Below are 16,519 nucleotides of genomic sequence, written 5' to 3'. Positions count from 1 at the left end.
CAAAGACACCCTGATTATTCCGTCATAATCTTACGCTGATACGTTTGATCAGTTATTGATGCTTTATGAACACTTAATGAGTCCATGATTTTATTTTTTCTTGTCATTTTGCAAACAGCTAGCATGAATTACTACAACCTAGTTCAAAGATCTTCACTGTATTTTAGGGATTGAGTAATAATATCAACTTTAGCCAGACACATAATTTTTTTTTTTTGGGGGGGGGGGGATTGCATACACCACAGAACATGGCAAAAGTCATAGCAGAGTAAAGAACTACTAACATTAGGAAATTTTAGCACCTTGCTTTGTAAACTCAAATTCAGCTTTTTGACAATTAATGACAAGGCAAAATGTCAAATTAAGGAGTTCCAAATGGTTTGGATAACTACTCCAAACTACTAGTTATCAGTCATGCTGGTCTGGTATGTTGAATTTATAGTCCAGAACATGTGGAGGACACTAGGTTAAGCAATTCACATTGCTTGTCTTACTTTGATCTGTCCTATCAGATAAAAGGGCAAAGGTCTATGGAGATTATTACATTGCTTTACAGTATGATATTCCTACATAAGCAGATAGTCAATCAGCACCATACTGGTTATAGCTGATGGCAAATGAAAATATCTCAAGAGCAACAGATTAATTTTATCCAGAATTTCTTTGAAACATTAGACTTGGAATTTATTTGAACAAGGCATGCTCTCTGGAATGAGTATCTTTTCCTTTCAGTTATGACCTGGTTCAGGTTCCCCACATATGTACAATAATTAATTTCCTAGAATTTCTTTGAAACATTAGACTTGGAATTTATTTGAACAAGGCATGCTCTCTGGAATGAGTATCTTTTCCTTTCAGTTATGACCTGGTTCAGGTTCCCCACATATGTACAATAATTAATTTCCTAGGTAGGTTGGCCCCTATTTATCTGGGGTTAAATAGAATGCCTTAAACACCTGGTCTATAGCATATAGATGGAAGCAAAAAATATAAGGGAGGTACAGAGCTAGCTAACTAAAACAAGCAAATTTAGGTGTGGGCTAGCAAGCAGCAGCAGACATGGGCCCAGGTTGAAGAAAAAAAAACCCATGCCATTCAACTAAGAGCAATTAAAGATGCTTGCAGCATCTGCTCATCTTTTCAACTTGTGTATGTTGAAATACTAAGCAATATTCAGAACACTCCCCTTAACTCTAGTACTGTGCTTACCTGAGAAAGTAAATAATTGCAAGTATTACCAAGCCAGGACTAGGCAGTTTTGTGCTTGTGTAAACTTTCTTTGGTGCTTCCTGATTTATTTGCTCTAGCAAAACAACAACCACCACCACCAGGCAGGCAACAAAGCAGAACACCTATCTCCCCTTTCCTTCTTTGTACTATATTTCAGAAGTGAGCTGCCGCAGCCCTGTGTTTTGCCTGATGTGTGCTTGTTCCTTCCCTAGCTTCAAAAATGTGGTAAAAGTATATAAATTAGTCACCATCACTCCCTTTTGCAAACTGCCCACCACAACTATTTGATCAGAATTCTCCCCAGATTAAAAAATTGTCCCCACCACCAACCACCTCAAAATCTGATCCTTTTCAAGTCAGTGCCCAAATGTTTGTTTCTTAGCCCTCAACTGCATGGAATGCTTTTGAAGAACTTACCACAAAGTTCATCTGAACCATCAGGGCAATCTTGTTCTCCATTACAAAGCCATGAGTAAGGAATACACTTATCTCCACAAACAGCTTGCAAGGTGGCATTACAAGGTCTTCCATCTGGAAAAAGAAAAGCACAGAATCAAAAAACAGTTGGGCCTAGACCAGGGGTCTCCAACCTTGGCCACTTTAAGCCTGGTGGACTTCAACTCCCAGAATTCCCCAGCCAGCTTCAATTCTGGGAGTTGAAGTCCGCCAGGCTTAAAGTGGTCAAGGTTGGCCTAGACCACATAACATTTCATCCATGAGTACATGGTTAAGAATGATTAAGAACCCATACGAAATGTAGCCCGATGGCCAATTATATTGAGAGAATCACCATTTCCATCATAGCAATCCATTTTATTAGTAAAATTAATAGTAGCTATTCTGACTCAGAATTACCAATATGTAAGTAACTGTCCACAAAGCAGAGGTGGTATTCAGCAGGTTCTGGCCAGTTCTGAAGAACCGGTAGTGGAAATTTTGAGTAGTTCAGAGAACCGGCAAATACCACCTCTGACTGGAGATTTTACAGTATCCTTCCCCTGCCACGCCCACCAAGCCCACAGAACTGGTAGTAAAAAAAATTGAATCCCTCCACTGCCCCAAAGGCCTGGATGAAGAGACACTATAACTTGGGGAAGTCTGTTTACAAATATTTGGATGCTATTGTTTGGGCATAATGCTATTTGAAATGCATTTGGACACACCTGGCCCTTTCTTGGAGGCCCAGCCACCTCCCATGCAAAACAAGGCCTGCGGTTTAAGGTAATCTTAACAGGAGTTAGTGAGGATGCACATCACACTCCAAACCAGAGTTTGTCCTTTGAATCAGGATTTCTGTACAGCCATTTTTCTGAAAGCCATCAATGCAGGAAGCATTCAAAAAAGATCTAAACAGCAAGCCCCATTTTTTTAAAAAAGTACTGGGTATTGCAATATCAGTTTAAATCAGAGATGACCAACCCTTGCAAGTTTAGGATTTGTGGACTACAACTCCTAGGCAGCCATGCCAGCTGAGGATTTCTGGGAATTGAAGTCCACAAGCCTTAAAGTTGCCAAGTTTGGACATACCTGGTTTAACCATTAAGCTGGGATGTGATAGCTAAAATTAGGGCTGAAATACACTGGTAAGGGACACTGGAAAGTTCCTTATCAATGAGCCCAGCAAGCAGAGTCCTCTAAAATATCCAGAAGGGAACCCTAAAAAAAGACAAGAACTCAACTTACCCCTGAATGATATTCATGAACTAAAAGCTATACTGAAAAGACCCCAAAACACTAAAAATCCAATAGCAAATATGCAGTTTGTAAGGAAACTACATAGACATGTCCATGTAAGTTGAATGGTTCCTAAATCAACGATAAACCTGAACCTAACATGGTCATGACTACAGCACAGGTACATGACTATCAACTGAATCTTACACAAGTGAGGCTTATTCCCAATCACTGCCACTATCAGTGGTTTTATTTAAAAGCCCATGGAGAGATTTTCTGCACTATTACTTTAAACTCCTTGATACCTGTGAATGGCTGGAATGAAGTCAGTTTTAAAAAAAACAAAAACCTGCCAGGATATTAACCCTTTCCTCTACTTTAGTCACAATGACGGTTTACTTTTTGTCCTGGCCATATTTACCCACCGTCCCTGACTTCTTTACTTCTTCCTGGATAGATAAAAAGTAAAGACCACAACATTACTTGTAGTAGGTTCCCACATTTGGGATGGAAGAAAAAAAATGCCAAAACTACCAGTTTCCCCTATTATTGTTAATAAAATAAAAAGTAAATAAAATTTAGTCTATCACCTATAACCTCTATAACTGTCTGGTTTGGTTCTGCAACCCAACAAGACAGACAGACTTCAGAGGATAATTGGGACTGCAGAAAAAACAATTACTGCCAACCTGCCTTCCATCGAGGACCTGTATACTGCAATGAATGAAAAAGAGGGCTGTGAAAATATTTACATACCCCTCACATCCCGGACATAAACTGTTTCAACTCCTACCCTCAAAACGCTATTAAGCACTGCACACCAGAACAACTACACACAAGTACAGTTCCCCCCCCAAAGCCATCACTCTGCTAAACAAATAATTCCCTCAACACTGTTCAACTATTTACAAAGTCTGCACTATTACTGTTAATCTTCTCATCATTCCTTATTACCCATCCCCTCCCACTTGTGACTGTATGACTAACTTTGTCGCTGTATCCTTACAATTTATAATGATTGTTTCCTAGTATGATTTGACTGCTTATTGTACCCTATGACTATCATTAAGTGTTGTACCTTACGATTCTTGACGAATGTATCTTTTATGTATACAGACAGCATTTGCACCAAGACAAATTCCTTGTGTGTCCAACCACACTTGGCCAATAAAGAATTTCATTCTCTTCTATTCTAAATTAAAACAAGCAAGCCTATCTTTTTACTGCTTCATCATAAACTCCTGGGGGGGGGGGGGAGGGTGGAGCCCATTGTTTCTTTGTATCGTTGTTTAAGTAAGCTATGATAAGCAGACTCCAAAATAAAGCATTCCATCCCAGGACACTTTCCCTCCCAAAACTGGGGGTTGGGGAAAGAGAGATACAAAAAGTCCCTTCTCACCTCCGCTGGGCGACAAGCGACCCCAGCCACTGAGTGCAGCCAAAAACAAGAGAACACCGTGGAGCGTAAAAAGCTCCATGACTGAGGGGGGGAAACCACAGCGAACCAGCGCTGTCTAGGACAAGCCGAGCAGGAGGTGAAGCTAAAAGAATAATCCACAAACGGCAATCTCGCAACGCCGCTTTGGGGAAGTTTTTATCTGCCGCCCAAGTCCCATTGGGTTCAGCTGGGCGCCAATCAAACCGCTTTGGGTCTGGTTTCACTCAAGCTGCTGCTACCGTCGCGCCCGCAAGAGGGCGCCGTTGTGCGCGACAGTTACCATCCTGCCCACACTTAAACTAAGGAATAGAAAACCGCGGCTTTTTACTTTTGGTAAACGTATATGGGAATCGCAGGACGCTGAAGACCCAAGACCCGAGAGCCCGATTAAAATTGCTTGACAACGTAAGGGCTTGTCAGATAACTTTGCGTTGTCACCTGGACGTCAAAGTGCTTACCAGATCATTTGCTTCTGTGTAAGCGTGCATCGCAGTCTAAGCTTTGCAGAATTATAACACTCCGCCTGGTACTTGGCATCTATAATACACCGCTTTTTAATTTACTTTTCGTTTTTCGTCTTTAGTGAACGAATTAGACTCCCCATTTGATCGTAGATGTTTGATATAAATGACTGGGTTCCTTAAGGGAAGACATGCTATTTTCTCCCCCTCTCACTCACAGGAGTAAATCTAATGGATCGCATCTGCAAAGCATTTTCTGGCTTGGGGGCACCAGGAGATGGAATTCTCACCTAGAAGAATCTTGCCAATTGCAATTATTTTTAATGGCATGAGATCTGTGCCAGAAAACTGATATTGTCAAACACACACACATACACACACACACACACACAAATCTGAACTCTTTAACCACACCATCTCAATTACAGATCACCTAGGTCTGGATTCACATAACAGAATGTATTAATCTCCTGGGTTTCATATCCCCAACACATTAGGCTAAAACAAGTGATTAGTTTGTGATTCAATGTTGTGTAAAAGTTGCCAAAAGCTGCTTCCCCACCTAGTGATCCTTCATAGCAGTGTTTCCCAACCTCAGCAACCTTTAAGAAGTATGGATTTCAACTCCCAGAATCCCTCAGCCAGTGCTATCAGTGTTGTCAGTAGTGAGGGATACAGGTGTTTACCAAAACCATAAAGCCAACTAAGAAATAATTAAACTTCAGAATATTGAATCTTGCTTGTTAAGAATCTGATTTGGATTTTCCTCCCCTCCACCTCCCTTTGAAAAAGTTGTCAAAATGACTTTGTGTCTGAAACAGTATTTATATCTAGCTTAGGGCTAAAGAATTTAGAGTTTTGCTTTCTTATAATACCATCTTTTAAAAATGGATTGGGGATATTAAACTAAAGTTTCAAATTCATGTTTCTAAAAGATTACATCTATCTCTTACTCTCACATACATACATACATAATTAAAGTAATTAATTGAATACATTGATAACCATTTTCTCAACTTCATACAATTTTTATATTGTAATATAAAGACTGCCATAGCCATCCTAATAATAAATTGCCTTTTGTACATATTACGATTGCTTCTTGGTTACATTTATTATCTAAATTGTGTACTTGCACACCAGTAACAAATTGAATTTTAAAGGATATTTAAGCTATTTAAAAGTGATGCTGATCATAAAAAAATATGCTTAAGGAATACAGCATTATTACTTAGTTTTAGAAAATGGGTACATATTTTGCTATAATACTTGCAAGAAAAAGAAACAAAGTTGCAAATTCCAAATTTTAGAATGTATTTATTAAAATACAAAGCAATAGCAATAATAAAATAAAGATTAATTTATATATTTTACACAGAGACTTTTTTAAAAAGTTCAAGTCACCTCTCTTTTCCCTCTGTCAAAATACCTGCAACAATTTCAGAGACTGACAGTAGACACATGCTAAAAATAAATTGTTGCAAGCCAGTTGCAGTTTTATCATTTCAATGTTATATATATATTTTTTTAAAGCTATTCTGCACGGACAAAGCACCCACAATCTTTAATTTCTTGGTAACTTTCAAATGGAGGGAATATACAGGTAGTCCTTGACTTACAATCATCCTTTTAACATCTATTCAAAATTGCAATGGTACAGAACAGGGGTCTCAAACTTGTGTCGTCATGGCAGCATCACATGATGTATCGGGACGTTTTTCCCCTTAGCTAAACCAGGCATGGGTGTGGCCAGCATATGACGCATCCAGCCCACCGCCCATGACTTTGACAGCCCTGGTTGTAGAACAAGATGATGAGAAGTTCTTACATCAGGGATGTCAAACTCATGGCCCGCAGGCTGGATGCGTCATGTGCTGGCCACACCCACACATGGTTTAGCAAAGGGGGGGGGAAACTCATGATGTCATATGACTGCCTTAGATCATGTGATCAAAATTCAGATGTTGTCAAATGGTATGTGTTTATGACAGTTGCAGTGTCCCAGGGTCATGTAATGGCTGTTTGCAACCTTCCCAGCTGGTTTCTGAAAAGCAAAGTGTATTTTAAGAATTGCTGCAACAAAGTTTAATTGGTTCAGGATGATAATAAGACTCCTGATTTGCATCTTTTGGTCCCCAAACAGAATTTATCATTTTTAATTCTACTAAGATTCTTCCCATAAACTTTTTCATGGGATCAAAACTCTTTTGTGGTCCAATGTATTCTTGAAGACTTAAGGGCAATAATTGAAGCTAATGCCTGAAGCAATACTGGCCCAATTAACCCTTTACACAATGGGAAAATAATACTGTTCAGGGACATGGCATAGTCATTAAATGAAAATTTGTGATCCCTCTATGATCCCAGCATCACCAGTCCCTGACCCCCTCCTTCCTCTCATATGTGTTTCAACAGATTCTCAGATCTGTGAACAGCAAACAAGCTGGAACTACAATTATATTGAAGGTTTGAAAGAATTGCCTGTTAATCAGGCCTGTAAAATGAAAAGAAATTAATAGAGCGAAGAGTGGAACACATCATTTTGGCAGGAATGTCATCTGGATTCTCTGGGGTTAAGTAAATGAAGCTAGGGAACAAAGTGTCTTGTCAAAAGTAATGGATCCTGTCAGGATTAGAATGCAAACTGTTCCATGTTTCTAGTCATAGATGTCCTTGCAGTGTACAGTTCATTCCATGGCTGAGGAATGTGAATATCCATTTTCAAAAATCTAATAAACATCAGCCACTTTCCTGGGTAAGGAATCTTCTGATAAAACAAAGGTTTCTCTCATAGGTTGCTTTGATCCCTCAATTTCATTGAGGGCTGCATCAGCATTGTGTTGACCTGTGGGGGGAGGTGGAGTGGGCCTGGCCAGCTTGATGTCACTTGTGTCCGGGGCAGTGGTGGGATTCCATTTTTTTTTTTTTACTACCGGTTCTGTGGGCGTGGCTTGGTGGGCATGGCAGGGGAAGGATGCTGTAAAATCTCCAGTCAGAGGTGGGATTTTCCGGTTCTCTGAACTACTCAAAATTTCCACTACCGGTTCTCCAGAACTGGTCAGAACCTGCTGAATACCACCTCTGGTCCAGGGCGCCTGTGGGACCTGAGCACTCTGCCAGAGAAAACAGGCTCCTGAGCTCCATTTTCAGCTGTGACAGCCTCCTGCAACCCTTTGCCAGTGAAAACATGCAGCCCTTCCTAACTCCATTTTCACTGGCAGAGGCTCTATAGACCAGTCCTTGACAGTTTCCAGGGCGGCCCTGTGGGCCACATCTAAGCACCCAGTGGGCCTTGAGTTTGACACTCCTGCATTTAATCAATTAAAAGGAAATGGCAGAAGCTTTACAATTCAAACTGGTCTCAGAAGCTGGATAGGGTTTTGCTAGATTTCTACTGAAATGCAGTATCTCTCCTGTCCCACTGGATATCACTTTTAATAAAGTCAGCATCAGGAAGATGCATGACTTTATAATACACTGTATAATATACATTTTCAAAGAATATTCATCTTTTTTCCTAATGAATGCTTGAGTATGGAGTGGCTGAGTATAGCCACCTGGGATATTTGTAGAGCAATGTCTGCAGGTTTATTCAAATGTAGACTAGATTGACTTCAGCTCACTCCCAGGTAGGTAAAGAAGTATTTTCAGAACAATCATTATTAGGAACTGAAGATCTGAAAACAAGTTATATATGGACCTTTTCAAATAAAATAATTTATGGAATTAGTACTATCAAACAGAGACTAGGGTTAAATATTAAAGCTTTTGGATATTGCAGTGAAATATTTTGAATACTGAACCCAGTGGGTTTACATGTACTTATATCTAGATGTCAACAGCTTAGTTTCTTGCAACGGAGTAATTAAGCATCAATTTTGATTGCAAACATGTGAAATCCAACTGGTTTAACACTTGTGAGAAACTGCATTTGCAGGCCTACCTTGGTTGCTCAAATTTAAAGAAACAAGATCAGGATTTGGGTTTGAATTATCCTTCTAATGAGACATAAAAGAACCTCTGAAGTTGCACAGAATGCTGGATCATTTTTAGGCATAACATTTTTGAGCTGTCTGTAATGGAGCTGATATTGAATCTATCCAGGGCTGGCATGGATTCCTATGGTACAAGGAAAGTAGGGTACAAGGATATTTTAGGAGACATAGTGTCAGGGACGCCTTATTAACAGTATGGGAGAAAATAAGGGAATATCACTATATGAAAATACCAATCAGGTTGTCAACGATAGAGGCATTTACATATGCAAATGTTTTTAAAAGGGAACATATTATTAGATATAAAGAAATTTTAAATGAAAAGGGTGAACTCAAAACAAAGCAAGAACTAGAGGAACAAGGGATAAGTATAGGTTGGTATTCATATTTGCAAATACACTCAAGGTATGAAAAAGATACCAAGATGACTGGGTTTTATAAGAAACTTGACTGAATTAGACAAAAGCTTAACAGGCACCGAAGAGAATATGATCAAAAAATTATATGGTTATTTATTAAGAATGAAATTAGAGGAAGAGCAAGTTAAAGAAACAATGATTGCATGAGGGAAATTTTTTGGATATGGGATAGACTTGGACAAATGGCAGACACTATGGACTAGAAACTACAAGTTAACTATGTCAACGGCCTACAAAGAGAACCTGTATAAGATGTTTTATAGGTGGCACTTCCTCCAGCGAGAATAGCCAAGATGTTCAAAAATAAATCAGCGAAATGTTGGAAATGTCATCAAATAGCTAGATCATACTACTATATGTGATGGACATGCATTGGTGCTAACAAATATTGGACTAGACTGCGCACGTGGTTGGAAAAAAAGATAGAACAACACATAGATTTAAAACCAGATATATTTTTATTGGGAATTTTGCCTGAAGGTTATAGTAGAGAGATAACATATTTGATTATTAATGTATTAACAGCAGCTAGAATTGTATTTGCACAAAATTGGAAAAATGAGAACATTCCAACAGAGGAGGAAACAATTAAGAAAATAATGGAATGTGCAGAAATGAGTAGATTGACAATGGCAATTAGAGAACAGGAAGAAAAAAATTATAAGATTTGGAATTTATTTTATGAATGGTTAGACAGAAGAATAAGAAACAGAAATGTGATAATAGTAATAATATATTACAATTAATTGACTTAGATTGAGTAAGAAAATGAATATAATTTAGGTAAGGATGTAATATATTTTTGAAAGATAATAATTACAATATTAATGATAATATCATAACTGAGGTAAAATATGGATTAGAACGGTTATATATATATAAACAAGTAAAAAATATATGATAATAGTATTATGTGCACAGGATATATGTACTTAACAGACACACTGTTGAACTGAAAGATGGTTTTATATGTTTGTTTTTGTTGTAAAAATTAAAAAAAACCTTTAAAAAAAGGTATTGAATCTATCCAGAATGAACATTGGGAATTTTTTTTCTTCCAGGAGAAAAGCAAGCGATTTCAGCAAAATTCAGACAGACTCCTCAAACAGATTCTAATGTTCCAATTATAATATAAAAGGTACACATTTCTCTATAATATAAAAGGTACGCATTTCTAACAGTTCTGTTTCATAAACGTGTTTCCACTTCTTCATGGGGCTTCTTTATCTTAATTGTGAGATTAGCGTGCTTGAATTCATCTTTCCCTGGCCATAACTTGCCCTGTTTGATTTGAATCCAACAGCAACCATATCCACAAACATGGACAGTTGACCCCAAGATGGCTTTTGGGCTTTCCAAGCCATTCCAAATTAACCACCTTTCACATCAGCTTCAGCAGCAGCACTATCAAGAATGAAAAATTATGGTTGTTGCAGTCCAAATGAACAGGAGGAACACAGGATGGGAAAGTGCCATCTGGAGAGACTTCTGAACTATAAGTAATAGTTCAGAGGTATTGACTGGAGTATTAGTCAGGAGACTGATCTAAGGAGATTTTCATTCTAATTTTTGTTGCAGATGTCAAGGAAGTTAAACAGTTAAATGGGTACTCCTCCCCCCGCCCCCTTTGTCCTTTCCAACTATCTGAATACTTCTTTTCCTGTTCCAATATCTGGTAAGGCAGACTAGGAGGCAGCTTTTGCTGCTCCTTAATCCTACCCTTGACTTCCTATTTTTTCAAAGTTTGTTTCCCACTAGATGGCGTCTCCAGCCAAAGGAATCTAGAAACTGAAAAGGAATGGAATGAAACCGAAACTGATGGAATCCTCAGCTCTTGCTTGCTTTCAAAACTTGTTCCTATTGATAAAATTTCACTCCCTCTTAAGAGACATCAAAGCAAGATGACACACAATAAACCTAACCACGCATACAGGTAGTCCTCGATTTACAACTATTTGTTTAGTGACTGTTCAAAGTTCAGTGGCAGTGAAAAAAGTGGCTTACAACTGCTCCCCACACTTACCCCTATTGCAATGGTCACTTGAGCGGTGTTTGAGTCAGTGGTGGGATTCAAATTATTTTACTACCGGTTCTGTGGGCATGGCCTGGTGGGCGTGGCAGGGGAAGGATACTGTAAAATCTCCAGTCAGAGGTGGTATTTGCCGGTTCTCTTAACTACTCAAAATTTCCACTACCGGTTCTCCAGAACTGGTCAGAACCTGCTGAATACCACCTCTGGTTTGGGTGCTTGGCAACTGGCATGTGCTTATGACTGTTGCAGGGTCCCAACATCATTTGATCACCCTTGTGATCTTTCCAACTGTCCTCCAGCAAGCAAAGGCAATGAGGCAAGCTGGATTCGCTTAACAACCATATGATTTAATTAGCTGCAGTGATTCACTTAACAGCTGGGGTAAAAAAAAGTTGTAAAATTGGGCATCGCATCACTTAACACCTGCTTTGCTTAGCAACAGAAATTTCACTTGCTGTGAGCATAATATAAATACATATATACATATACGTACATATATATTATTAATCTTTAGCGAGATTCACAACTCAACAGCTCGAATCCTAACCAAGGACCTAGGAACTGTTAAGGTAGCATCGGAGGATATAAGCTGTTCCATGTAGCGTGGCTTTTTGTAGAATCAGGGTATTCAAATCTGATAAATTCAGAATGTCCAAATAGCAAGGTAGCCATTGAGGTATTGCTCCAAAGGCTCCAATTACAATTGGGATAACACACGATTTCTTTTTCCAAAGCCGCTCAACTTCAATTTGTAAGTCCCGATACTTTATGATTTTTTTCTTGCTGCGTGTCTTCAATTCGTGCATCACCTGGTATTGCAATGTCAATGAACTAAACCTTTTTCTTTTCAACTATTGTTATGTCAGGTGTGTTGTGGGCCAAGTGCCTGTCAATCTGAATTGACTGAATATGGAGAGTTTTGCACAGATGGCTGATGCTTCATTTAACATCTTTATAAACATAAGTAGATTTTACAAACCAGTTGTAGATTTCTCCAACATGGAGCACACTCAAACAGAAACATGTTGCAAGTTCAGAGCAGAGCTCCATTCTTCAGCAAGCAAGCAAGTTAGTTTCATCTTCAATAGACAGACTCAGAGTTCAACATAGCTGCAGAATTGCAGAGCTTAACATAGAGCCACGCCTAGGCTACTTTTAATTTCAGTTTCCAGCCTAGGCTAATTCTAGTTTCAGTTTCCAAACTATCCTCATTGGCTTTAGTTGCTATGCCTATTCATTGGCTGATCTTGTTACCAAGCTCTATTCCAGTTCATGAATATACTGACACACAAGATCTTGACTTTTTCATTCTCCAGAACCTTCTCAATTTGATGTTACTATGCTGAAATCCAAACTTTTGGCACAGTTTCCAGTGAATGATTTTAGCAACTCGGTTATGGTGCTCTAGGTAGTCAGTTTGTGAAATTTTGCTGATTAAATGGTCAACTGTTTCATCTTTCTCGTTACAGAGGCAGCATTTGCTGTTGGTGGTGACATACTGAATCTTTGCCTTCATGCAATTTGTGGCTAAGGCTTGTTCTTGAGCAGCCATAATAAAGCCTTCAGTTTCTTTTTTCAGTATTCCTGACTTTAGCCAATTCCAAGTAAGCTTTTGGTCAGCTTTGCCTTCAATACTTTTCAGGTATTGGCCATGTACAGCTTGGCCTTCTGCAGCTGACCCATGGTGATCTTGTCAGCGCCAATTGTTTTTAAGGGCTTGCCTAGGTCTTTAGGCACAGCACCCAGTGTGCCAAGTACCACTGGAACCACCTGCACTGGTTTATGCCAGAGTCTCTGCAGTTCGATTCTCAAGTCCTGATATCTGGTGACTTTTTCAAGTTGTTTCTCATCGATTCTGCTATCACCAGGTATGGCAATGTCGATGATCCACACTTTTTTCTTCTCCACAATCGTGATATCCGGGGTATTGTGTTCCAGAACTTTGCCAGTCTGTATTATTATTATTATTATTATTATTATTATTATTATTATTATTATTATTATTATTATTATTATTATTATTATTTACACAGCAATGTGACATTATACCTGCCAGTTCTTTAGCTGGTGTTGGCCTTCATTTGTATCAGGTTCTTCCCAAGAACCAAGGATGATGTAATGTATCAGTATATCTGAACATCCAAGCACTGTGACTTTTGTAATTGACAGATGGAAATGTTGTCAATGCACAGTTTTTGTAAATGTATCCAAGGATTTTTGGTATGGTAATGTATCAATAAATACTGGGATGATTACTGCCAATTTATGCTATAATCTTTCAACTTCAATTTTCAGATCTTTATACTTTGTGATCTTCTCCAATACTTTGTCTTCTATTCTATTCTTCTTTAGTCTTTAGTTCAAACTAAAGTGCTCTCACCTGACTCTGATAATAGATAAGCTAAAAACTAATGAAACAATGATAATGGATCAGGTTGAATGTCCTTTTTGAATACTGATGATAAGGTGAAGAGATTTCTTTCTGAACATCCCAGAATGGAAAGCCAATCAGTCAGCATAACAGAAAAGCAACAATTTGGCTGGTTATGACAAATGCTGATCTGGAGCTACCCTTTGTTTATATGCTTTTTCTTCCTTTTCTATAAATTTGTTAAAGAAATACAGAATGCTAAGGAGTTTGTGCCAAGGCAAGCTGATGGGGTTTGCCATATTGTTGAGACTGTTTTCCTGCTTTGCATAACCCAAGACAATGCCGCAGATCAATGTGAGAAAAGATTTGGTGAACATCCAAAAACCACCAATTAAATCTGAATGTGTGCCAGACACTATGAAGAGAATGCTTAATGCCAAGCAATCAGTACAAATCCCAGGCCATATTAATGGGAGGGGTAGAGAGGGAGAGATGCCAACTTGCTTTTTAAATGGGCAACAGAGAGCAGATAGAAAGCCGAAGCACAAAAACAAATAATCACGACTTTTTTACTGGAAAGTCCTTGACTTGAAAGCAACTTCTGACTTCCACACAGCTTCCCACTTCCTGATCTAAATACGTATGGTTTTGTGGATGGAAAAACCCATTCTTATGGCTTAGGAAGATGCTGATAGAACTGAATCCCTGAGTGAATTATGCAACAAGATTTCTGGAACTGGCAAAGTATCTGAAATTATTGATGTGATACTATTCTAGGAAACTGCCCCAAAGCTATTTCTCTGTCAGGGCCAAGTGAGGTTATGTAACTACATGATAAAAGTGTTGAGGTGCTTGCTTCAGGTTAAGAGGAAGACAGCAAAGGCAGCTCAGTGGGTGAGAGTATGTATACTATAAAAGGTTCCAAAGTTTTTTTGTTCAAGATGACTAGCTCAAAGTCATGAATGTCCATTCAGAATGAACTTGTATTGAATTCCTTTCGATTCAGACCAGTGGTGATATTCAGCCGGTTTGCACTGGTTCGGGTGAACCGGTAGCAAGAATTTGGCATGGGTCGCCGAACCGGTAGCGACTTCTGGCTGGCCATGCCCCTGAACCAGTTGCCCGGTCGCCCAATGGTCACTGCTCACTTGCTTGCCCTGCCCGGCCGCCCTCTCGCTGCTCGCTTGCCCCACCCACATGCTCGCTGCTCACCCTGCCCATCCCTATAAAAACGCCTCACCTTGTGGCCTGATCACTTGCGCATGCTAGTCTGCTCTGTGGCTTGCCTGCCGAAGCTGACTTGAGTCTACTCTGACTTGAGTTGAGTCTACTCTTCCGCGGTGCCTGCACCCCAATGGAACTGCCTCCTCCTACCCACAGGACCAGGTAAGCACTGACTCACTAGCCCCCGCCGCCCAGCCCTGGGCTTCCGAAACCAGGGGCTGCTCCTTCCCGCCGCCCCCGGGCTTGGCCCCGGGCTTCTGAAAGTCTCCAGCAGCCTGGTATAGCTGCCCAAGATGCCACGGGCTCCTTGTGGGGTGGCCGCTACCCTTTGAGGCCATCTGCTCCCACTGGCAGGCTTTAAAATGCCCCTGGAGCTCCTTGCCAACCAGCCAGGGCCCATAGGCCTCAGCCTAGCTAGCCTAGCTAAGTAACCCACCTCCCTCCCTCCCCCAGCCTCCAGCAAGCACCTACTTCTTCAGAAGCTTTCTCCCAATTCCTGAACAGCTGCTGCTGACCAGAGGTGGTTTTCAGCAGGTTCTGATCAGTTCTGGAGAACCGATAGCGGAAATGTTGAGTAGTTCGGAAAACTGGCAAATACCACCTCTGACTGGAGATTTTACAGTATCCTTCCCCTGCCACGCCCACCAAGCCACGCCCACAGAACCGGTAGTAAAAAAAATTGAATCCCACCACTGCTGCTGACCTGCCTCCTGCCTTGCTTGTACTGCCTGTCTCTGCATCCAGCTCATTGACGAGCAACTGATTCTGCCTGCCTGCTTTCTTCAATTGGGTAAGTAAGTGGCTTTTTTTTCATGATTTAAACCAAGGGTCTCTAAACTTGGCAAGTTTAAGACTTGTGGACTTCAATTCCCAGAATTCCTGAGCTAACATGACTGGAGGAGGAATTCTGGGAGTTGAAGTCCACAAGTCTTAAAGCTGTCAAGTTTGAAGACCCCTGATTTAAAAAAACAGTAAGTGTGTTTTGTTTTTTTAAAGGAAATTTTTTTTTTTAGGATTTTTTTTTAGGAAATAGTCATATAAAATTTAGGAAATTGTAGTTGTTTTTCTATTTTTAGAAAGCAGCTGCTTTATGAGATTGTCATTGTGTATATAAGTTCTTTTAAATTGTTGTGTGAAATGTTATGTGCCTATAAATTAATTAAAGCTATATTTTTAGATTCTTCCAGCTGAATCTGCTTTGTGAGAGAGTACGTGTGTAAATGTGATAGTTGTTTTTTTTCAGTTGTGTAGTTTTGTGAGTCTGCTTCCAATCCAGTCATGTTACAGTGTGACTTTTTTTTTTCAGTTGTGTAGTTATGATAACAACATGTCCTAGCATTTTGTGAGGTTGATGCTTGAAGCAAGCAGGGGACAGTTTACGTGAAGTCCAGCTGCTTTTATGAGACAAACAACTTTACTTTGAGAAAATTAGTAACTTGTTTTGGGGTATAAAACTTTGCCATTAGTAAAACTGCTGTTAACATGTTGAGATTTCTGGAGCTGAGCCTGCTTGACGCTTTTCGAGTGTTCATGATTGCCCCGCTTTTGTTCTTGCCTGGGTCTTTTGTCTTTCCTATCATGGTGGTTAATATTGCCAGGAAAGACGAAAAGGGGACTCCCAGCTGAGTTATCTTAATAATGTTAGGTGTTGCTTTTTGTTGTGGTGCTTTTTGGC

The 16,519-nt window shown here is 39.7% G+C and overlaps 1 protein-coding gene and 1 long non-coding RNA gene across 2 annotated transcripts in view; one reads left to right on the top strand and one right to left on the bottom strand.

Annotated features, from left to right (window-relative positions):
• The window catches only part of LOC113415445 (low-density lipoprotein receptor-related protein 2-like), a 51,020-nt gene extending 46,190 nt beyond the window's left edge, over positions 1-4,830 (bottom strand). The window contains exons 1-3 of the mRNA XM_087953938.1: positions 4,801-4,830; positions 1,648-1,761; positions 495-528 (exon numbers count right to left, since the gene is read on the bottom strand). Of these exons, the coding sequence (XP_087810064.1) occupies positions 495-528; positions 1,648-1,761; positions 4,801-4,830 (178 nt within the window). The remainder of the gene's footprint in view (positions 1-494; positions 529-1,647; positions 1,762-4,800) is intronic.
• The window catches only part of LOC148132408 (uncharacterized), a 251,800-nt gene that overhangs the window by 68,373 nt on the left and 166,908 nt on the right, over positions 1-16,519 (top strand). The window lies entirely within an intron of this gene.

This window comes from Notechis scutatus, chromosome 2, assembly GCF_049901735.1.
Source record: "Notechis scutatus isolate UNSWTSFEM ecotype Mainland chromosome 2, rNotScu1.2, whole genome shotgun sequence".
Taxonomy (NCBI): Eukaryota; Metazoa; Chordata; class Lepidosauria; order Squamata; family Elapidae; genus Notechis; species Notechis scutatus.
Note: the sequence above shows the minus strand (reverse complement) of the source record. Positions and strands in the feature narration are given on the sequence as shown.